The 24,757-nt window shown below is 37.8% G+C and overlaps 1 protein-coding gene across 6 annotated transcripts in view; it reads left to right on the forward strand.

Annotated features, from left to right (window-relative positions):
* Positions 1–24,757, forward strand: part of DPYD (dihydropyrimidine dehydrogenase) — a 339,434-nt gene that overhangs the window by 176,063 nt on the left and 138,614 nt on the right. For all 6 annotated transcript variants that reach the window (XR_010441181.1, XM_064719595.1, XM_064719591.1 and 3 more), the window contains one exon: positions 6,314–6,529. Coding sequence is in view for 5 of the 6 variants with exons in the window: in XM_064719595.1 (XP_064575665.1) it covers positions 6,314–6,529 (216 nt within the window). In the remaining variant the exon portion in view is untranslated. The remainder of the gene's footprint in view (positions 1–6,313; positions 6,530–24,757) is intronic.

Consider the following 24,757-nt stretch of genomic DNA (forward strand, 5'->3'; position numbering starts at 1 on the left):
CTGTGCATATTTTTTCGCACTTGTTGTAAAGCACTGTTTGTGTCCTGCCTTCTCAGACCCGATGAAAATGCTGAGTGTGAAACATCTTTAATCCCTGACCTGCTTGCTTAATTTCTCAATGCACAGTGATTTTAGGTAACTGTGGTAGGGGAGAGAAGGTATCTCCTTTTTGTCTCCTTATTCAGCCTCTTAGAAATGCAGGCAACCCTCATTATCATGTTGCTTTCTCCACAAAGGTTCCCCCCCCCCGAATGTGTTTAATACTTTGGAAAAAAATCTGAATAGTCATGGCTTGAGAATTAGAATTTTAAACCAAGCAGACTTGTGATATTAGAGCATTTCTGTTACCCTTTGCAGGTTTCAAGGCAGCTTATTCAACCTTACAGTCTCACTAGGAAGCTAATGGGAAAGCCTTACAGCAATCTTCACAGGAAAGTTTCCAAATGTCAAGTGTCACCTTTCCAGCTGTTAGATGAATGGGTTGCCCAAGGGCATTTATTTGGATGTGCAGCCCTTGTAAAATCTGGTTGCAGTGGTGCAAAATGCTGTAATTTGGCAATTTACTTCACCAGTGTTTGGAGCTGGTAGAAATTTTAGTGACTGGAGGAGTTTGTTTTTAAAGAAGTTGTTTAGAGAAGGGTAAGAGAAGGATTTTGTTACCCTACTGTTTATAGGGACAGATGTGTGCACATGTGCATGCCTTTGTGCTCATGTGTGTGCACAGGCACTCAGTTCACAGCTGAGCTGTATTCTCGAAAATTCCAAAAGCAAATGAAAAAATACTCTTGCACACCACCTTACTTTCTCTCTGCTGTGAGATTCTAAAGCAGGCAACCATCCTGTGAACTGTGTGTCTGAATCAAGTACACATTAAATTTTTAATAAATGCATTGATACTGTCTGTTTCAGTTAAGGAGTAGGTAGCCATTTCCAAAATCACCAACTAGCTCAGCACCAGGATCTATAAATGATGCAGTCAGTCTTCATCAAAATAAAACTATTCCATAGGATTTCTCATCTAGTCCAAGACAATGTCAAAGAGTGTAACTCAAACCTACCATCCTGACTGCTTGCAGAATGCAGTGTTTGAACAGCACGCTGCTTGTATCCCAACCTACTCCAGGCAAAAGGCTAAGCGAACAGATGGGGCTGATATGTGCCCTGAATCTCCAGTCACTGCAAGCTCTGGCACGTGGTCAAGTCAGGCGTGAGATCCAGACTCCAGGACTCTTCAGCACAAATGCCTTATGTTCAATACTGAGAGTTATTTACAGAAGCTTCTTGGCTGCTCTTATGCTGGAAACTTTCCATCATTAGTTGCCTAAATATCTCCTGCCTCTTAACATATTCCTCCCACTATATGAGGCATAGGTTCATCTCAAAAATTGTTGCCTGCAGCTGTGTCAGGTTAGTTTCCATAAACATGACCGGTCAAAGCCTAACTAAGGATAGCTGTAGTAGAACCTGTTAGGAAATACAGTCAGTCTTCTAGAACCATTCCTTGCAAATCTTTAGAGATCCAAACAGAATCAGCCCAATTCATGCAATTTTCTACTACTCATGGTTTCTCACAATTCAACCTTCATTTGTTATTCCATGAATGACATAAAAATTTCAATTACTTAATCTTAGTGATTTATTTAGTTTGGGGATTGTAAGCCTTTGCTTTTGTCCAACAGTGACTTTATGATCTTGTGCAGAGGCAATACAGACTGCTGTTCTCTTCTAGGCCTCAGTTACCATTCACTTGTTTTTGATGTGTGAATGGATTTAATAGTACAATAGTTATATTCAGGATAACTCACAAAAGTTAAAAGGACTAACTTTTAATTTTCTATGCCTATCTCTGAGAGTAGACAGTTCCAGTATTTTCGTCTTGGATGACTGTGCCAGTCCTAATGCTTCACTCCTGCTCTATTCATGCACTTACCTGTGGGCTGTTTTCCCATATATGACAGTCAAGCTGCCATCTTCATCTCACTCAAATCCCTTTTTAAAAGTGGCTTTTTTTTCTAAATCACAGTAAGTTTTCATTTATTTAAATCTATTTTCTTCTTTACTGTAACCTTACACTGTGGAAGTTTCTTTTATATTTTTCATAGACTGAAATGTACCTGATACATTTAGAGAATAGAGGCCTAGATCCCAAGTGATATAAATTGCACTTCACTAAGACATCATTCAAGATGAATTTTGAGCACATCACAGTGTTATTTTGAACCACTATTGTATATTTTCTATTTTTTCTTTACCTATGCTGTCAGAAAATATATGGGCTTTGTCTCTGAAGAGTATAGTGTTGATTCTTCACCAAGATCGACCATTCTCATATATTCCTTGAGCATGCATTATACATTATTGAGCATGAATATACATTACTTCATAATCAATACCAGAATTGAGAGGTTCCCAGGAAGCTTGAATCTGAAGCCATTAATTACGTTGTCTGTTTCTTTTCAGAAGAACTGCAGGAAATAGTTAATGTTCTTTTGTTTAGCTAGAACAAAGTATGAAAACTAGCAGGCAGCAATAAAGCACCATTTGCAAAAAAGGTGAATTCAAGGCAGGCTCAGGAAGCCTGGTAATTTAGTTGCTTGCTCCTGAATAAGCAATGTGTCTGTTCCAGAAAGAGAAAGCCAGAAAGGAGCTGAGAAAATCTCTCTCAAAGTGGACAGAGCCCTGAGCAAACCTGCTGTAGCAAGGGTGCTGGACAAGATAGTCCCCATGTGTCCTTCCAACCACAACCATTCAGAGATTGTATGAAATAATATAAACATATTTACCACCAAGTTAATTAATGGAGAGAGGATAGCAGAAGCAAGGGAGAAAAGACATGTTTTAAGATCAGACCTCAAAATGGAGAAAGCCAGAGCAAGATGGAAGTATTCAGGAAAACTCTTCCAGGCACTTGCACTTGTGGAGCAGGCTCTCTGTGAAAAATAACAGTAATACAACTACTTGCTTTCACAGTCTGTCTTTGTTAAAGGCCAGAAAATGTAGTTAGACCGTATCACTCTGGTTAGGAATTTTCTCCATCTAAAGAAAATTAATGTCAAAAATTGCATCAGGTCTAACGCTGAGTTCCTGTCTCTCAGCCCTGCACTGCAGCTCCCGTGCTTTTGCCTTCAGGCCAGTCCTTTACCCTGTTTAGGGTGAAGTAGACCCACTGCTTGCAATGTGCTGGGGATTTTTCACCACTGTGTTCCAGTCACCAAGAAATGGTCATGATTGCAAGTACCTGCAATATTGGTAGCTGAGCTGGTTGGCATCAAATTGAGAGGAAGAATAGACCACACTTTTTGTTCTCTACTTCTGAAAATCAAGAGAAGAGTTATTATAAATAAACTCTTGCCTGCAGGCTTTCTTTTCCTATTTGTTTGTGCAATGTCAGGGAAATCCTTCATTATAAAGATGATTTCACTTTCAGGAAACTATATACCATTTTTGTTTGCCAAAAATTTTGCTTTGTAGAAAACAATGCATCAAGGCTTATAAAATGTATTTATTTTATAAGCATTGTGCTGAAAGGAAAGAAGCAGCAAAAAAATAAGTGAAAGGAGGAGGGAGATAAATCTCCAAAGATGCATTGCCACTGACTGCTGAACCTTTAGCTGCATCCTGCCCCTGTGTGGTTTTAGATACTTGCTTTATTCAATTGAAACCTTTTGTATTTCTGCCCCTGCCACCTCTGCTTGGGTCACTTCATCATTAACAAATCATTAGGCAAATATTGTGGGGCCTGAGTGCATGTGGGTGGAATTCTTTGTGGTTCTGCTCTTTGGAAGGGAAGTAAGGCAGGAGAAATGGGCCCCTATGCAGTTTGGGAAGTGACTTTAGAGTGGTTTGAATGATGGCACGCAGGAGGCAGGGCGTATTCCTACATTTCATACATGGGTTATTTTCAACCGTGTGCTTCAAAAGTCTTTCACTGCTTTGGTGCTTTTTTTTTTTCTTTTTGTCTTGTATAGGGTATGTTTTCTATTTTACCACAGAAAGGTTGCTAAGAATCACTTTCAAGCAGTGTTCATTTTAGGTGAGAACAACTTTTAGAGATTTAATTGTCCTGACTGGGCAAAGAAACAGTACAGTGGATCTTCAGCTTCATATTCAGCACTCTCTGCCTATTTGTCAATAGCAAATTATATTTACAGTTGTACAAGCTGTGAATTGTTTGTGATCAATCTTCAGACTGAAATGTATTCAGAGAGAACATTTGAATGATTCTGAATAGCAAATTATATCAAAGTAGAAAATTTGATTTATTGCTCACACGTGCGCAAAGAGTGGAGTTGACCAAACAATTTTCCTTAAGTCTTTCTTTGATGTCATTCTGTAAGAATGAAAATCAAAGTTTTTTTTGTAAGAGTTCAGTATATCAGTGTTGATTTCAGTGGATTTCCCCACTTTCAGATATGTAGGAGACAAAAGTGCCGGCATTTACAAAACGCTTTAATTTGAATTGTGTGATTCAGGATTTTCTGGTTTGGCATTGCAAACAACATTTTGCAATTGAAATATTAGTTAAGAAAAAAAAAGTTAAAAGGATGAAATCAAACTCAAAGTAATAAAAAGATAAAAGACAAAATTAATTTTTCCTCCTCTTTTTTTTTTTTTTATTTTTTTATTTTTTTCTCAGTTAACAAAAGCTTTTGAGATGTAGAATGTCAGGCAGTTTGGTTTTGGAAGAACTCAGATGCTCTTGGTGTAGAAAAATAGCCCTGTGGGGTATGACATGGAGGAAGCAGTGATCACTCAGGAAGGAAGAAATGGGGCATGTTTGGCTTTTTATCAAGTGTAACTGCACTGGTCTCCAGCTGAGAGGCCACGATACTGAAGCGAGTTTGGTCCCAAGTGTAGGGATCTTTTGAAATTAGCTTTTCTCAAAATGTCCACCATTAGGGATCCATTCAGGTTCTCATCATTCAGGCTAGGACAGTTCCACTACTTTCAGTGCTTTTAAGCCATCAGAAAATTTCGCCCCACAATGTATCCCCTTTGTCTGAAGATTCGAAGATCTAGGCTCAGAATAGTGTGAGGGGAATCCACGCAATCCCAAAACAAAACAGACATGAACTCTCAGGTTTTAAATGAGCCTAGGAAACAAAAGGCACCAAAAACAGGACAAAAAACTCCTCATCCCATCTGTGCTTTTTTAGTTTTCACAGGTAGAAATTGATTAAATAAGTTCTCTAAAGAAAAAAATAAATCAAAAAGCCCAAAAGGGCTTTGACTCAGCAATTTCTGAGTGGCTGAGGTTTTTAGTCTGCTACAGAAAGTCTTCTCTGAAATTCAAGTGCTGGTTCTTTTTGCCGTGCTGAAAAAAAGTCTGCTTTTTTAAAGATAGAAGAAACTGCTGCACTCTTAGCTGTGACTTACTAGGAACACAGACAGTGTAGGGCTTCTCTGTGTTAGAAGTTCCTGCTTTGTTTCTTTGTGATTTTATTGAGTCAACCATTTGAGTGAACAAAGACTTAAATTCTATCCACCACAACCTAATCAGGATGCTGTTCAGTATCCATACATGGAAAAAGCTTTTCTCTCTGCAATTTTTATATTATTAGATTCAACATGTACATTGAATGCTTTTCAATGACTCTTCAGAGAAAAGACTCTCTCAAATGAAAACAATAGTGACTGTGGTGGCACGGCCATAATGTGTATTATGTTTTTGATGGCAATCAGACACTAACTTTTTCAGTCTTGAAGTATATTCATACTACTAGAATTAAATATAGACCCAAAATTAGTGTTGTATAGATATGCCATTGTATAGGCTGTATAGAAATCTTTCAAAGTGGGGGAAAAATGTTCAGAGGTTCAGAATACATAGAGTTAGGGCTGAGTGATCCTCCACATGATGCTTTCCCCTCATTTTTCTTATACTTTTTCTGGATTGGCACCTGAGAAGAGAAATAGAAAGGGTCTGTCTGCATACCCTGGTTTTTTTTTCAATCTGACTGCTGTAGGGAATAGAGATGGCTCTTCAGAAAGGCTGAACAAATGTTTGGACTTAACCAGGCTTATCTGTACAGGATGTAAAGTAACGTTTTCTTCATTAGTTTTGTTACTGTCAGTGTTATTTCCAGCATAGCATAGTATTTCAGCATGACGACTGTTTGGGCTGAAGATGTTACATAGGTGAGTGTTTGCATGTTTTGCTGATTTTCAAGTCTGAACACAAAATAGAGTATTTGAACTTTCGGTTATTACGTATTAATTATCCCCTTAATAGGATTAATAATAAATTGTATAAAAATAGATGAGAAAAAATAATCAGTGGTTTAGTGTTGTTTGTTTGTATTTGTTTTTACAGTCCTTATATGGTGTTGCAGTTTCTACAGTTCCGGAACTACCTCTCTTCTATACTCCTATAGATTTAGTGGATATCAGTGTAGAAATGGCTGGACTGAAGTTTCCAAATCCTTTTGGCATTGCCAGTGCAACCCCTGCTACTAGTTCTTCAATGATTCGAAGAGCATTTGAAGCTGGATGGGGCTTTGCTGTCACTAAAACATTCTCCCTGGATAAGGTGAGGAAATATTTTAATATTTTTTAATATTTTATGTGTATTTTTCATGTAACCATATCTTTGTATAATTGAAAAATCTGAATCTTTGGGGATTGGTTCTGTTATATCCAACTAGCATGAAGTAGCAGGGAATGGTTATGATGCATCGTGTAGTCCAACTAGCCTGTAAGCTTTCCACAGTGCAGTGACACAATTTCTGGTTCTGTTTGTTGTTACATTCTTCCCTTATATTGCCCCAGCTTCTAATATTAGTCAACAATTAAGTGATTTTTTTTTTTAAATACTGCAGTGAAAATGTTTCCTGTGAAGGATCAGGATGTGGAGGGAATGAGTAACAGCTTTGTCACATAACCCATGAAAGGCAGATTCTGAGCCAGAGGCTGCCAAGATAAGCCATTGAACTGGAGGTGCAGCTGCAATGTGATCATGTGGCTGCAAGGGGGAGGCTGGGTGGGAAGTGGAAGAGAAAGATGGAGGCAGCATAAAACCAAGCCTATGAAGAGAAAAACACAGTGACATCAACCTTCAGTAACATGTAGTGGAGGAGGAAGGAGTTAGAATTAAGTCTTTAAGCCCGTGGTTCAGTGTGGCACCTTATAAAAAGCATTTTGTGTAGTTTTAAGTGTGTAATTGCTTGTTTGAATTTGGGAGAATTGCAACTTCTTGCTACATTCAAAATGGTGAAGTGAGACTGAGCAAGAAGTTTAGAGTGAAAGAAAATAACTTTGATAAACAGAGAGAAAAGAAACAGGTTTTGAGCTGAGTTGTAGATATGGTTTTATTTGTGGAGAGAGGAAGAAAAGGTGAATCCTTGAACATAGGCCTCAGTAACAGTGTGAGTAATAGCCATGTATTGTTAACCAGTAGCCTAGAGTGGTGTGGGCTGAAGAAAGCTTTTGAATTTAATTTGGATACAAGGGCTTTTTATTCTTGGTTCAGAGGGGGGATATACAAGGCTACTGATAGATGGAGCAGAACAGAGAAGGTGGATTTGTTCCTCTTCCACTTTTCCATGGGTAAGTAAGTACTATAGGTAAATTAACTATAGTGGGTGCCTCTCTAGTATGGGGAAGGTCAAGAACAAAATGCTGTATTGCTGCAGAATACTTTAAAATAAGTCAGGCTTGATTCTGCTGTCTCTTACACCTGAGGTAGTCCTGGGGAAGTAAGTGTTCATCTGGATTGCAGTGAAGATTCCAATCTACTTCCCAGGGCTTCTTATTAAAACACTTTTTAGGACATAAATGTTATTCAAGTATGTTTACAACTGACTTACATGTATAAGATACCATCGGCTGTAATTATTCAGTGCCTAGGCTACAGCCAACCCATAGCAAGTACTGAGACTTATTTTTTTATCAGTTTTATTGCTGGTGTGCTGGCAGTCCTGCCAGACTGCACGTTGATTACTGTGCATCTCGAGAGCTAAACAGACACAGGCTGAGTTCCAGCTTGGGTGGGAGTTCAGGAGGAAAGACATGCATGTTGTAGGAAGTGATGTTGGTGCTATACTAAGCAGCAGACTCTGAGTCATTTCTGAAATGGCGCCTGCGAAGTGTTCCACTGGATGCCGTGCTCTGCAGGTGTGACTCAGATGAAGATCTTTCAAGTTTTTTTTAAAGTATTTGTTGCAATAAGTTATTGCAGGTATTAATTAAGTTAGTAAGTTCAGAAAAGTGTTATCTAGTGAATTCTAGTTCAGTGATTGTTATTTCTACTTAAGCTTCCTTCTAATATTATGATATTGAATCATGTTGTGTCTAGTAGAACTGTGTCCCACCCAAGTGCTGCCTAGTTTTTATTAATGTGTTCTTCATAGTACAGCACTTCCTACAGGTGCTGCAGAAGTGAAATTGCTCTTATTTATCAGAGTAATGTGGTACTTAGTACTTCAGAAATAACTATTTCAAATGGGAAGAAAAGCTAAATAGGTTACTGCAGTTCTTATATAAACTGAGTATACAGAAAGACTGTTCTTGTTGACTTAATGCTAGAACAAGTTGTTGGTAGAGAGTTTGAAATATTATAGATTGCCATAATGTGCTGACTTTTTTTTGCTAACTTGGCTTCTGATTATGTAGACATAAATCTTGTGCAGCTTTTAGCAGGGAGAAGAATGCTCTCTTGGGCTGTGGTACCAACGGTGGGGATTTCAGACTGAGCTGTCCTGCACTGTCAGATAGTCAAAGCAAACTACACAGCAGGATCAAGAGCAAAGATTTCCTGATCTAAGCCTGTGGAGTTGGTGGGAGGAGGGGGAGCAGCTCCCCAGACAGTACAGTTCCCAAGAGTGGAAGAGCTTCTGAGAAGGGAGAGAGCTTGTTAGACACAGATTTTGGCAGCTGAAGCTTTTCCACTTCAGCCTTGGTTGTATGTGGTGCAAGCAGGATTCTGTGTTCTTCCCTCATCTCCTTATTTTATCTGTCCTGGTAAGGCTTACTGTTGGGCTTCCTTCTGATTTGTCAAGCATAACCTGCCTCTGTGGCCATGGGGAACTTAGCAGCAGGAGAAATTCTCCCTTTTCCAGAACCAATGACTGAATTTGCCACTGCGTTTGACACTGATAGGGGAACCCATGTTTACCATGGGCATCCTTTGGCACTTCAGGGAAAGAGACTGATGTAGGCTAAGTAGGAGTGACATATAGGTGGTGAAAAGCATATGCAGCCCATTCACAAATTCCCATGCATTAACTACGGTGTGATGGAATAAGGTCAGAGAAAAGCATGATAAATCTTGGAAGAAGGGGATCCAAGGATAGAGATAAAAAGGACTCGGGCTGAAGAGCTGTGATTCTCATAAGACACAGGATTTATTTTGTATGAGCTACTTCTCCTTTTCTCTCCTCCATCATCTAGCACAGAATGCTCTTCTAAAACGCAAGGCCAGGGATCCCTGCAGCCCACGTACTGCCTTCTGCAGAGGAGCTGTTGGGTAGCAGTGCTGAAGTTCAGCCTCTGGGCTGTAATTTACTCCCCTAGTCTTTCTAATCCTTGTGTGTCTTGGCCTCACCTTGAAAGCTTCACATTCTGCCCAGAGGGAGTTAGCACACAGCGCACTGTTTGGTGCCGTGCTCGCTCCCTTTTTAAACACCCACGTACCTTGCTCATAATTGCCTTCATGACAACCTTTGTAGCATTTTCTGTTTGTAGGGTAAGCATTTCAACTGGGAGTGATTCAGCAAAGTTTGTTCTTGCATACTACTGTACTATTGTTGAAACCTACAAAAAAGCTAACGTAAGAAATAGCTGAAATTCCTTCAGGGTATTTATACTTCAAAATATACTGCACTCTACATACTTTAGAAGATTATGGACATTATAGTGCAGTGCAAATATTAATCACAGGGGATTGCACCTGTATGTGTCTGATGGTATCTGGGAGGGAGATAGTAACTCGCACAATTTTATTTATTAAATTAAACATTTTGCACAGCTGCTTTAGTATCAACTAGATTTGATTTCCTCCGAAAAGGGAATAACTGCTTTTGAAATGGACAATCACTAGGAAAGACAAATGGTAGCAGAATAGAAGTGTCTCTTCACACACTTTTTCTACATTCATGTCTTCCCTTTTTGACTGCAGGATCAATAGCTCATTGCTCTGTTGGTTCAAATAGTATTTCTGTCTTGTTCAGATAGCTGTATGCAGCAACGTTATTTGTGAATTCTGTTTGTAAGGTACTGAAGGGAAATGGAGGAGCTGCATATCATGTAGTCCACAATAAATGGATACCAATTATTACCTCTTTTAGAGCTTAGATGAACAGAAAACTACATGCAGAATGACACATACTGCATTAATTAGACACATAACTGTGAGTGGGAGGGTTTTGGGAGAAGTGTTATATTGAGCTGGTTTATTTACTAAGAATTTATTAGTGAATATTGTTTATAACACAAAATTTCTATTAAAACCTGTAATCAGAAAGTTTTTATAAACATAGTATCAAAATTAGTTAAAGTTTATATGAGGTGTGTACATTCCTATGCCATATTCACTACCACAATGAGGATTTCATAACAGAAATTAGGGTTTATGAGCTGAATTCAGGCTTTGTTGTTCTCTCACTGCATTGTACGGGCTGTTTAGAAAGATGAAAAAACGACTGGGTTAGCAGAAATGTTTGCTTTGATTTTTAGATGCTTCCTTCACTTCTAAAATTTAATTCTGATTAATCAGATACATCTGTCTTTATTTTGTTGTGACATGCATTGATTTGTGATGCTGTCGCTTTCAATAATGCAGAATCAGTTGCCTTTATTATGAGAACCAGCAGAAATCAACATGCAGACTAACTTAATTTTTAATCTTTAATTTTCTTCATTACATATGGAGCAAGCTGCATGGATGATTTTAAAAACAATGCTACAATTAAAATGAGATTAAATCTGAACTAAACCATAGAGGAGGAAACTTTCTAGCCATAATATATGTTTATGCAGTTTACAGATGTAGATTTTACAATACATTTTCAGAACCATTTCTAAATAAAAATGATTGCTGACAGAGAATTAATTAATTTGCCCAGCATCTATTGCATTTCTATGTGCTGTTTTTGAAAGATACATATTCAGGCTCTAGCTAGTTCTCTCTCTGTACATTTGCACTGTGTGCACCTCGCTTCATAATTGAAGGTGGTAAAAAATCATAGTACAATGATGCATTGTTTTCCATAACATTAGTATTTCACAGAAGTGAATCTGTATTACAAAATGTATATTTTTGTATGATATTACAGCATAGTAATTTAGATTAAACTAGTTATAATTTATGGTGCCAAGCCAAAAAGCTATTTAAGATGCATTAAAATGCAGAACCATGACATTTGAAATTCTGATGTTCTTAATATGACAAAGGTTATTCTATGGAGTTTTGCTATAATATGAAATATTAATATTTCACAATACAGTTTTGATGAAGTACAATTTGCCTAGCTTGCATATGATAAAGAAATTAAATGCTTACCAAGGGAGTTCAGTGAGAATTAGAGCCCCGCCTGAACATCTGCTTGAAATGTTATTATCCTGTCCTACTGACAGCATCGCTCCCTCATTGTTTTTCAAGATTGACAGCTGAATATTGTACTCATTTCTGCAGCAAATATGTCTAGGTGAACTTTGTTTGGTTTTTAGGAATTTAGAACATGCTTTTGATTTCCATCCTATAATTTTTTTTTTATACTCTTGACATTTGTAGATGCCAGATTGAGGTCTAGTATGCTGTAGCAAAGATAGACCATTGACTTGCAACGAAATGCCAGTTGATATCTCAGTAAACAGAAATATTACTATTCTTTATTGTGTGGTCTGTATGAAAGCTGTATGGGCTTTCTTTGGGGAGACAAATGATCAGATTGTTAATGTCAAATATAAAAGGGACTGTTTGCCTTTCTACTAAATAGCATTAGACAAGTTTTATTAACTACATTTTTGAACAGAAGAATGAGCATCTTATGAGATTCCTTAGCATACAAGACTCTTATGTTAAATTATTTTCTTGTTTTACAAGTTTTAAAAGTTTGGGGTTTTTTTAATTATTATTATTGGTTTCATGTTTTTAGGAGTTATATCCTTCATTTTGTTCAATATTTCTGAAAGAATTTTAACAAGAAATGTGATCTTTATTTTCTCATAATTTTTGTATTTTTAGATCAGTGCACAAAATCAGCGATGTTTAACAGGAGAGGTAAAAGGCTATGCTAGAGAAGTGCTATGGAAAGTAATTATTATCTTTTAAAATGCTGTAGTTATGCCATTTTATTTTTTTACAGAAAATGTGTTATTTAGCCATAAAAAAGGAACAAATAATTATGTGAATCTAAGTAGCAGGAAAACAGACTTTCCTCCTTTTTCTGTGAGAAAAACTATTTCTGTGATGTGTTCAACTTAAGGATCAGCTCTCATCTCTCTACTTAGTTTTACCCTACCCCATTTAAATAAAGATGGAGACTTCTTTGTACACAAATAACTTCAAAAGCTTCAAACTTGCTGTCTGAGGACCTGGAAAGGATTGCATTTAACCATTCTTTTTCATCAGTCCATACATACCCCTGGTGATGTAGGGGTTTGGCGTGTCTTCACCCTGGAAGAATCCATCTGGATAGATGTGGCACAGCTTGAACACAGTGAAAGAGAGACCAAAGATCCCAGGACTGAGAGCTTTAACAACCTTATCAATAGCTTGGCTACTATTGATAAACCAAGGCCTTTCCTATCACAGCTGAAGGCTGCACCAGGTAGATGCCCACCTTAAACTGGTGCAGGTGTGCATCTTGACACCAGTGAATTTGCAAGTGAGGTGCTTTGGACCATTCAAAAATCTGTTTTGCCATCAGTAATTCTGGTTATTTCAACCAAATAATATTTCAAAGGCTGAAGATAACAAACTGCATTTTTAAAGTAAGAGTTTAGCAACAATCTGTAAAAAGTTTTTCTCTCTCTCTCTGTGATTGTGTTTACTACTTTAGAAATGAAAAACTTTTACATGTTCGTGATAAAAATTAAACCTCTGGGGAAATATTTAGTCCCACTCTTCCTGTAGCATTAAATATCACAGAAATGCTGCACTTCTCCTGCAGTGGGAGTCTCTTTTCTGCACGGAGTCTCTCATGGAGAAGTCTGTTATCTCAAGGCGTGGAGCACAATGTGACAATTCATCAGCGGGAGACAGAGAGATCTGTCATGCAGGGGTGTTGCACATTGAGTCAGTAAACCTCATCTGTGCTGAAGGACAGATTTTTACAAACAGAGCATCAGCAGTTTTCTTCCATGTTATCATTTTTTCTGCCATTCACCCTCATGGAGCAGAGTGAGCATGGCTGGAACTTTTATGCCCTATGCCTCGAGCTCATGGCATAAGTTCCACAAAACCTAAGCTGGCAATGGCTTACCTTCCTCAGAGCTGCACACAAAGCTGGCCAGCAAAGGTAAAACCAGATACATGTCTAAAACTGGCTCTTGGTAGGCTGCAGGATTCTCAGTTACATCTAAAGTGTTTGGTTTCTATACATCTGGAGATTTTTTACATAGTATTTAGAGGTTGTTTCTTTTTCCTGTCTTTTTGTTCTGGAGTCTGGCTTAAAACAGTGTAGCCAGAGTGCATATACATATACTAAGTGTAAGTGTGAACATTAATCTTGAACTTGGATATTCCAGGCAGTTTATGTATAAAAGACTTGTAAATCAGTCTTTAAGGTATTTTTTAATCTGAAAACTAACTGTTGTGTTTTGTAGTGAAACATATAGTGCACTTAAATTGGCATAACTGAGGAGCAGTTCAAGTGTAATGCTGAATGAGCATACAGACTGCAACACTGAGGATTTTGCTACATAAGCCTTTATATAAAACAAAGCTTCCAAAAGTAGGAGTGTTCATTCCTGCTCAGCGTAATATGTGCTGTTCTAATAGTGACCACTACTTGAGAGAGGACATAATTTCTATTCATAGTGCAACTATTACCCAGTCAGTCAAACAAAATGGATGCAAATTTTATACTGGTTAAGAATCAGAACGATTTCTTTTTATCCTGAAGAAGCTGCTTTGTTCTTTACTAATTTTACTTTATTTACGTAATTCTTCTGAAAATACCTGCAAATATTTATCGAGAGAGACAAGGAGAGCACACATGCATGATTTTCCAAAACTGCTGAGGATCTGCAGTTGGCTGTGTCTGAAGTACTCAACATTTTTGAATATCACATCCTGAATAAACAGGATTCTAAAAAGCAAATATGTAACATACTTGTATAAAATACCATTCTGCTACATTTTTCTGTGGTTGTTTTTTATGTCCTTGGAAGGTTGTTGGTGATCTTGTAAATGACTCACATAATTTTTTGTCTGGAAGGATTTCAGCTAAAAGGGCAGTTCGAATGTAAGCTAGAAATTGGCAAGTGTAATTCTGAAATTTAGAATTTTCACATATTTTCCATGCTCAATTGAGATTTGTTGCAAACCTTTTTTTTGTGCCAACCAACTGCATCTAACTTTCTTAAGTGGCATTACTATATTTTATAATTTATTAGAAAAGATTTTAGGATATTTTTCTTAATAGTTATATCTAAAACACGCCTATGACACTCAAAACATAAAGCCATACGTAATATTTTCCAGTTTCAGCATAAATTACAAACTTCCCTGTTTTTTGAAATTATTATGATCCACTTTAAAAGCTAACCACTGGCATTCAGGAAAAAAATGAAATCTTTTATTTTGTCAATATAGAATGACAGAAGTTTCCCTTCTGTCAAGTCATTGGCTTTTTGATTCTCCCCATTTGATTAAGTGCATGTGTCAGAGTTCAGGGTTTTTTCATTCATTTCCACATTCTAATTATAAAAATAAATCCAGAATACCATCTAGACTTCACTCTAGGCCTACTGAGATACTGAAGTGGAATAAAGGAAAAGTGGTAGTCATGATTCAGTTGCTCTGATTTACAGTTCAGCATTTTTGCTGAGGCCAAAGGCTGGCTTCTGCGAGAGCCCAGGTGACCCTTTGTGTCCCACCTGTGCCCACTGGCATGCCGAGGCTGAGGTGCCTTGGGGAGCACCTGCCAGGGCTCCTCCCTGGCAGCACTGGTGGTTTCTGCTCCAGCTGGGCACCTTACAAGGCAGCTTTGCTCTGGGTGGCTGCTTTTCTGCTCTGCACCCTAGGCTGGGGAGACCTGGAGCACCTCATGCAGCAGCTCTTGCCCCAAGATTCCTGCTTGGACCATGCAGTCTTGCAAGATGTTTGCAGAAATGTGGGCCCAAACTGACTGTACAGGGATGCTGAGATTGGTGTCAAGCATGTTTATGGTGCTGTACAGCTTCTGCTAAGAATTTACAGGCATTGGCTGAAATGAAGTAACTATCTCTGAGCTGGCATTGTTTCCACACATGTGTTTACAGGGTTTACCTTGATCATTTTTCAAGGAATTTTCGGTTATACCAGTGCAGCTTCTGTGTACAGGTGATACACTTGTCTTTAAGTGTTTGAGTCATCTCAGGTCTTGAGTTCCCACTTGGTAAATTAAAAGGATAAGGCTGTGTTCAACATCTGATTTGCCCACACAAGAAGTTAAGAAAGCAAAGAGCTGATTTTTGAATCTCATGGTGATATAATTGCATTTACTTCTGATTGACATTGTTGCAAAAGCAGAATGAAGCCCCATATGTTTAAAAAACCTGACAGGTTCTTATGTTAAAATACCTTTAGTAATCCAAATATGTATGTGAGTGTATTCTAAATAATATTTCTTGTCATTATTTGAGAAACAGAATTACCTATTTTTTTAACTAAAATAGCAATTGTGGGATTCTATCCTTCAGTCACGTAGTGTAGGGTTTTTGTGAATAAATCCTCTAGAGTTAACTCCAGGAGGACACAAGAGTTTCCATTCTGTGAACTTTGGAATTACTACTTTAAGAATTATCCAAAAAGCTCTTGTCAATGCTAATTGCAAAATCCAATTTTCAGTCTATAGAAAAAGGAAAAAGGAACACACATTTTTAGGAATCCATTAATATCCATGTTATATTAGTCTTTAATTATAATTTCTCACTTCTTGTGTTATAAGGACATACAACTTTAGATTTGTGTGGAGGATACTTGATACTACTTCACAAATTATTTCTACTTAATTACACTAATGCTATTAAATTATTATTGAGTATTGACATTTTATACTTTATTTTGGCTCTCCTTGAGCATTTCAGACTATGAAGCAGTAATTGCAGTTACAATGCAAGCTATAGGTCTCAAAAGCAGCTATCACCACATTTTGACTATTCTAGAACATATATTTAAACTTAAAATATGTTAGTAAGTTTTTTTTTTCTTTAACTTCTGCTTGCCTGACTTCTTTGATGATTTAGTGCAGTATGAGAGGAAAAAAGAGATAAATTCCTTAACCACATTACAAATGAAAAAGACTTAAGCTAATGTTATAGCTGAACATTTCTTTGTTAGCAGCTGACCTTCTACTCCCAGAGAAAAGAAAGTCTTGGCTAGAAGACAGTTCAATAAATGAACAGGCTATGTATTGATTTTTCTTCCTCTTCCCTTGTTATGTAATATGATTTCCCTTCCCTTGCAAGGGTTGCTGTTGTACAGGATAGGGCTGGGATCATGGTCGTGGAAGCGTATGGGAATGTGTAGACTAAGGAAGGCTGTCACAGCAGTCAATAAGATCTGAGAGGTGTTGACTAATTGCCTGCTAATTACACAGTAAATTGTCTAATTAAGCTGATGGTTAATTAGGGTACGCTCGCACAGCAGTCTTATGGAATTTTTGTCTGATGTCTGGGAAGCAGCTTGTGTAATTGGCAAACTGGTAAGGACTGGCAGAGCCCATGGCTGGGAGCGTGCTGCCAGTAGATGACAGAATAAGGATGCGTTTGCACAAAGGTTGTCATGTGAACACGCAGGGGTTTGTTAGCCTTCTCCAGCTACGTGGCAGCCAGCACAACCAGCACTGAGCTGAGAGCTGCTGGAAGCTGTAAATAAAATAAGGCTTAAGCATGTAATATTAGAAAAGCAGTGACATGTGCTCTTTTATTTTAGTCGGTTTGAACTTTAGATAAACACAGGCTATCAAAATTCTCATGTACAGAACTTCACCAAACTGTGTGACTTGACCATGGCAGTAATTATGGTATTGTGATCTATTTAGTGGAGTCCTGAAATGATCTTGTTTCCAGGGAACTGCTGTATATGTGTTGTTGTTGAAAAAGTATGGTTGTTAATAAGGATGCTTGCCAGCCATCATAACTATCATGTGTGGCATTCTGAATGCACTTTAATTGGCATTGTGTCTGTCCCTAAATGTGACAGAGTATGAGCAGGTCATAATGGTGCTCTGAGTAAAATATATGCACACTGCGCATAACTATAATATGCTATAATATGGCATAAACTATAATACAAAATCTAATGAAAATATGGATTCCAGATTCTGACCCAAAGCCAATGGAAATGGTCAGGAATATTAAGCAGAGAGAACCTGGGCAGTACAGGAGTACAGACATCAAATTCAGCCAAGCACGACTTTGTTGTGACTTAAATTTTTCATTCAATAAAATGACATGGTATGTGGACTTTCTTGAAGTTCATTACAAAGGTAAATATCCTGCAGAATCAGAATTGCACAACACATGATTGGATCTTCACATGACATTGTGATTTAATTTTGAGTTAGTATCTGCAAAATCTATGAACAATATAGCTCTTTGTATATCGTGAGCTAAACCAAAGAAGGTGTGTGTATATATATAGGTACTTAGTTGTTAAGAATGTTATGATGTCACTTGAGCAGAGTGAAACTTAATATCCACTTTGATTCCTGGAAATCACATTTGTTTCAGAGGTCCACATCATTTTACTCCTAAGCATTTGGGGTATGTGGTTTGGGTGCAGTGTCTTTCTGGAAGAAGAAAAAAATAGCTGAATTCTGGGTTGCTACTGAAACTTGGTTTTATTTTTTTTCTTTTAAATTTAAACCACACATATATTTCTTCTTCCATAGAAATAGTATTATAAAACAATCAAAATTTGACAAATTAAATTATACTTTCTTTAAATTAATAAAGCAAATTTTATCCTGTGATCTTGCTGCTTCTACTTACCTGCAGTTAATAATACCTTTATGTAGCACCTTCTATGTAGTGAATGTTAGTTTATGATTTTTCCTTCAAAAATAATTGGGTAAAATCATGGTACATTAAGAACATTTTCACTGTGCCATTCATCAAACACACAACTCCAAACATTCACAGGCTAATCTAAAAGGCCTTAAATCTTCTCTGAGGGGAATTCATCAGTACTTGTAATGTTGCTCCTCTGTGTATATTTCCACAGAAGAAAACGCTACAATTCCCCTGAATCAGATCCTGTGACTTGTTGCATAAAATGAAAAAGATGAAGTACATTGATTCAAGTCAAAACCATACAGGGAGGCCTTGTGTGCATAATTTTCTTTATACTTTAAATTTACATTTAATATTTATATGTAGGATTTTTCCACATCCGTCTGCACATATGTAAAAACAAACCTCTTCAATTAATTTTGTCTTACTGTTTTTAAGGTTCATTCTTTAAAAGTACTGGCAAAACTGTTGTTTTGTCTCTGACGACATGTTCAGGAACAAAGCTCACTTCACCAGCCAGCTGCAGGAGCTGAAAGCATACAGTGCAACCATCATGGTTGCTTTCATTTTCTGTCATGGGGCAGCAAATGGATATGTTCTAATGCATTTTATTCTCTGAAGACAAAGAAAGGAGTTCAGAGGATAATTGTTACCTTATTACATCCTTCAAAAGGAATTTCTGGCACATGCTCTTATGATTTATGCTTTAATAAATCACACAAACATAAAAAGGCATGTTTCTAGTAATTCACATGGTATAGTAAATGTATGTGTGTAAAGCCCTGTTGCAACATGACAGCCTGTAACAAAAATTGTATGGTAACAATGCTGCTGTTAAACAGCATCAGCAGCCAACCTATTTTAGAAATAATTTGTTTTAAACCTACCAATCTTTTTCATATGCAGTTGTTGGTCTATCTTATATGTCTGTGGAATCTATATAAATTGGAAACATTTCCCAAATGTCCCTGATGCAGTCTGTCCCAAAGCATCTTCCTGGTCCGTTGTCAAGCCTCATGCTTAAACAATGGAGCGAGAGGAGCGCGGTGTCGGTGCAGTGTCAGTGTTGTGTTCAGCTTTATTGCCTGGGATGGTTCTCTCCCTGTGCAGTGCAGGAGGGTTCCTGTTTGCACCCTTTTATTTAATCTGTATATCAAACCATAGAGAAGGTTTAGTAAAGTGACATTGATTGAAGTGTTTTCAATATGTCGAAACTCAGCTTTATAACTCTCAGCTGATTTAGCTGGAGCAGCTGATTGCATTGTTCAAGTGTTTGTGGGAGACTGGGGCATGGTTGAAAGCATGCTGAGCAAAAGTCAATCCAGACAAGATAGGAGTGATGTTGGGATCGTTAGAGGAAACATCCAGAGGCTACAGCAAGAGAATTATCAGTCCTTCTGGCTGAGGGATGTAGTTCCATTCCAGGCAGTAGCTGCAACAGCAGATAAGAGCCAGAAGCCTACATCCCTTTTATTTTCTGAACACAAGCTTTGCCATGAGTATCCATGCTTTGTATTTCAAGATTAACCTACTGCCAGCCTGTGCTATATTGGACTGGGTCTTAAATCTATCTAAATATTGTCAGTGGTGATGAACTTCATGGCTTGACTTCTGCCAAGGGAATCAGAACTGCCCCCAGCCTGTACTGCCTGGTTTGGGTGTGCTGGGATGGAGCAGAAGGAGATGCTGGCAGTTCATAGAACCCACTTGTTGCACGTGCTTGGAGCTTCTGCGCAGGGTGGTCTGTAAGAGCCCAAATCCCTTAACTCCAGCACAAACTTGAGCTTTTTTTTCCTCCCTATCTTTGCAGGAATTGAGGAGAGGATGAATATTGTGTTTTCTGTTGCTACTGGATTTTTATTATTCTGTTTAAGTTTATACTGCTGCCAAGAACAGTGTTCTCAGAAGGTCAGTTGATTGCTGCTCTTGTGTAGGAGGTATATTTTAAAGACTGACAGGATTACCTGAAATAGGTGATTTCACGTGGAGGTAACATAGGTCTCAAACACATAAATAAGCAAAATCTTATGTTCCTGTATTCTGGGTATATTCAAACTCAGATGAATTTCTCTCTTGACATTAGTGGATATTTTTGTTTGATATCCAGAATTTTTTTGTGCCTTTAAGAAGAACAGAATATTCGAATCCATGTCCAAATTTTTGGAGTATATATTTTTGAGTGTCTATTTCTTAAATAGTTATATTTTCATCATTTTTTATTCTAGGCTAAAAATCTGCATTTATCTTGGTTAAACTTGAACAAGTCTATCAGCCAGAACATTCATAATAGTATATAACAATTTCTTTTTTCTAGAAACAGAAATGCAAATCTAATTTTCACTTCACAATAATAATGTCTATATATAAATACATATTTTTTTACTTGAGCAACTTTACTATCATAACATAATTTACATTTTCATTTCTATTTTAACACTGTGGTTAGAGAAGGCTCTAAAAATGTGTCAGAGAGTAAGAATATATCTGAGAGTAAAGTACTAAAATGATAGACCAAGGACCATCAATCTCATGACTTCTTTCTTATGCCCCTTTACAATACTAAAAGTGATACTTTGTTGCCCTAACTGAAATTGTTCATACTGTGTGTTGGGAGTTATATACCTCCAGATACATAAGCTCTCTCTTGTGATATTTATTTAATTGCTTTTTGGGTGGTGTGTTTTGTGTTTCTTGCATTCCTCCTTTAACAAAATTTTAAAAAATAGTTCCAGAGAGTGCAAGGATTTAATGAGATTTTAAATGATAAAAAAATAACAGTTTCTAGAGGGTAACATATTTCAAACTCTGCTAAAAATATACCTGATGGTTAAATTCATGCAGAGGAGAGACTTGATTCTGTGTCCAACATCCTCCATGTCTAGCCTGTTCAAGCATTCACATTCCTACTAGGTCTCTTCCATATGTGTGTTCCCGGTCTTTTAAGAAATCTTTTTCCAGCCAGCCGTTTCTCTCCCTAAATGAGCAGGTGTCATGGGCAGTGGAATATCCATACCTGTTTGACTTTTCAGCATGCTCTGAACTGCTTCCTGCTCCTACTGTAAATGTTGGAATACAGCATCACCCATATTCCTGCTTTTCTATCTATTAGTCAGGAGTTCACAGTGTGCTTGCTGATATTCAAAACCACAGTGCTAGTGCCTGTTAGATACAAAATAATATGACTTAATAGCATAATTGAGGATGGAGTATTTGCATTCAGAACGTGTGTTTACAGTGAAGTGTCTTGATATTGCCCAGCTCTCAGGGACAGAAACATCAAGTGCAACAAAGAAAAACATATTTTTTCCAAGTGGTGGAAATGAGAGTTGTTTATTTTAAGAGATCTTATGTAAACGTAACTGGGGGAGGAAAAGCAAGGCAGCATTTCCAGCCAATCCCCGCCTGCACACACACATCTCGGCTGGCCGGAGCTTTCCCCTTTGGTGCCGTTAGCATTTTCATTTCAAAAAACGACACTCTGCTGTGGAAGCAGTAAAAATGTTCAACCTGTGGTTTAAATTATTGATTTTTTTGAATATTGAAGCAGTATTTCAAATGGGTTTTGTTTGAGTTACTTCTGGGTAGAGGGTTCCAAGGGTAATTTGATATCTAAAGGGCTGTGTATTTCAAAGCCATTTCAGTCTTTTGAGTTCTTCAGCTGATCAGCTGATTGGGTAAAATACCTTATTGTCTCCTGAATTGCAGGCAATAGATAAACTGCAGCTCAAGGTTAGCACGTAGACCAGCACACAATACTCTTGGTGATTTCTTATGTGTATTCAGTGTCCAATCATCTGACAAAAAATACCTCAATTATTTTTAATGCAGTAACTTATCTTCACTTTAAAAAGAAAAAAATTTTTGAGATGCTAGTTTTCTCAATCAAGATGGGTAGAAGTCTGTTTCCTGTATCACTAGGCAATGATGCATAATTAAAACAAGGTGAATTCATGGTATAAATCTAGTATGTATAAATAAGAAGTAGGTGCATGTATTTTCACAAATAATTTGTTACATTGCTGCAGAACAGAATGGCTGTAGTGAAAGAGAAGACACTTTTAAAGAACTCATGTTCTTTCACAAAGGACTGAGTTGTTGGTGGTTGCACATGTGCAATGTTTAGGAAATTAGCCATTCTCAGAACCCTTCTAGTCACATCAAAAAAAAGTCAAAAAGTATTACTTCAATAAGGCTCAGATCTGTCGGTGAAGACATGTTGGAATGAGTATTGGAGTTGCTGGGAACTGTGAAAATTAAATTATTGCAGGAATGGGCCTGGTTAATACACTAATGACACTATCACAGAATAATGGTGTGAATCAGATTTTAAACAGGTTTTTCCCTTAAGGAGGCTATGGGTTAAAGAGTACCAAAACTAAAAAAAAAAAAAACTTCACTAAAGTATGGATTATGCAACACTAAAATATGGATTATGCAAATTAAGTTATTATGCAATTTATTTGGCAAATATGCATATATATGGCATATATGCTTAAATAAAATAAAAATATATGAAAATAAGTTGTGAAAAGATGTATAGCATAAAGAGCTTATGTAATGCCCAATTGGCTTCCCTCTTAAAATAGCGCTACAACTACAATACAGTCCTACAGTAACTAGTATGTGTGAGTGTAGTTTAAGAATGCCAGATTTTGTCAGTCCTCCTGGGATCTGCCTTACAGTGTTTTGCATTGTAGTTTAGAAAATCCCTTTTAAATCGTGTGAGTTCCTGCTGTACTGGAGTGTGCAAAAGTAATTTTATCCATCCTATTCTAGGTGTGCAGCAAAGAAGTCTGCCCTGCTCTGTACTGGCTGCACAAGGGGAAAGTTGTCTAAAATAGCAGAGGTGTAAAAATCCAGACCCCTAATGCCTCCAAAATCAGAAACATGCAGTCTATACCTGCCTAAATACTTAATTGTTTTGCCCATTAAGTGAGCATTGGCTGTGCTGTATAGATGACTCTCCATATGTGGGGATAAGCTTTGGGCTGAGGAGAGTCTGGGTAATTCCTGAGTGTGTGAGGTAACGCTGGGTGTTGGAGCTCTCCTTGGCCCTGGTGCAAACTTGGCCTCATTGCCCTTGGAGTGAGATTGCTCCTGTGATCTGGCATGTGCAAGTGTATATCCTATTTCTTAGTGATGTTTTGCAGTGACCTGTGCTTTAAACTCCATGGTTCCATGGTTGGAAAAAGGAGGCAAAATCAATCCCTACATTGTATTTATCACTACTATAATTATCCCTAACCAAGGACTTCTTGGGGGGCTTAACCCCTTATTCCTCCTTAAATATCCTTGTCCCTGACTTTTTTCATTAAGCATCAGAAGGCTTTTGAATCCTTGCCCAATTTTAAATCAATATTTTGTTGGAATAAGCAGAGAGCCTGCCAGTCTAGCTGCCCTCTCTAGCCCAGGATGGGTTTAGTCTTAGAATGCCAGGTTTGAGCATGTAAGGTAAGCCTTTTACAGCAGGTCTCAGCTGGCTGTGCCATTAATGGTGCCAGAGATCCAGCCACAGCTGTCGGATACTTTCTTGCACCCCTGTGACAGTAACAGTGGGAACATTTACCGCAGATTCCCAAATGAAACCCTAACTCAATTATAGTGTCTAACAGCCACCTTCCTATTGATTTCAAGGGAAATGGACTTCATATCTGCCTCATCTGTGTGTGCTGCTAGATCCTCTGATGAGCATATTTACTTAACTGACAGAGCTGAGCAATGACTCCAGAGAGGGCTGGGGTTTGGGACCTGGTATACATTTAATGAAAGAGGGCATGCTTAGCTTAGAATGATGTTTTCCCTTGGTGGTAAACAGGAGAATGGTCCTGCTAGGAATTTTCATGTATAATGGCTGCTTTCAGTTCTTACAAGAATATTTTAATGAGCTTTGATCTTTTTGCTTTATTAAATTTCTTTTATGTCCCACAGGGTGGATTTTTAAAAGCCAATAGAATATGTCATTTTTCATGGGCATTTAAAAAAGTTAATAGGCATTAGCTAAGTGACTGCTATGGAAACTTCAGGTGAATGTAGAGAAAAACCAGACCTGAGATGGGGCCTCTGTGTCTGCCACAAGCAGATGGGAAACAGGGCTTGTCTTTTGGCATAAAAATTCTGTGTGCACTTCAGCACTTCTCTACATGGATTTCTGCCTGTCAGAGAGGGTACAACATCTGCAAACACAGAATGTTTATTTATTAAGAGCTCAGGCTGGAAAAGCAGACTCAGCCCATCAGGCCGGAAATCTCCACTTTGAAGCTCTCAAGTGGAAAAAGCCATCCCTGTCTAGATTATTGAGCCCATGTGTGGTGCCCCTCATGATGACTGATGGATGATCACACAGTGCTCTCAGAGGAGCTCAATCTCCTGATAACAGACTGGGGCATGCTGCTTCTACCCTTCCTGAGCTTGGTCCACCCAGGGTTTGCATTCCCAAATGCTCCCCCTGGCATGTATGCATCCTATCCCAAGTTCTGTATGAGCTGTCTTGCCAGAGAAGTACAGTGTCCTGATCAATCAAAATATGCCAGTAGAGTTTGTTCCATGATGGTGGGAGTCAAAAAAAAACTGTTAGTCATTAAAAAAATAGTAACTAATT

Source organism: Zonotrichia leucophrys, chromosome 8 (genome assembly GCF_028769735.1).
Source record: "Zonotrichia leucophrys gambelii isolate GWCS_2022_RI chromosome 8, RI_Zleu_2.0, whole genome shotgun sequence".
NCBI classification, from domain to species: Eukaryota; Metazoa; Chordata; class Aves; order Passeriformes; family Passerellidae; genus Zonotrichia; species Zonotrichia leucophrys.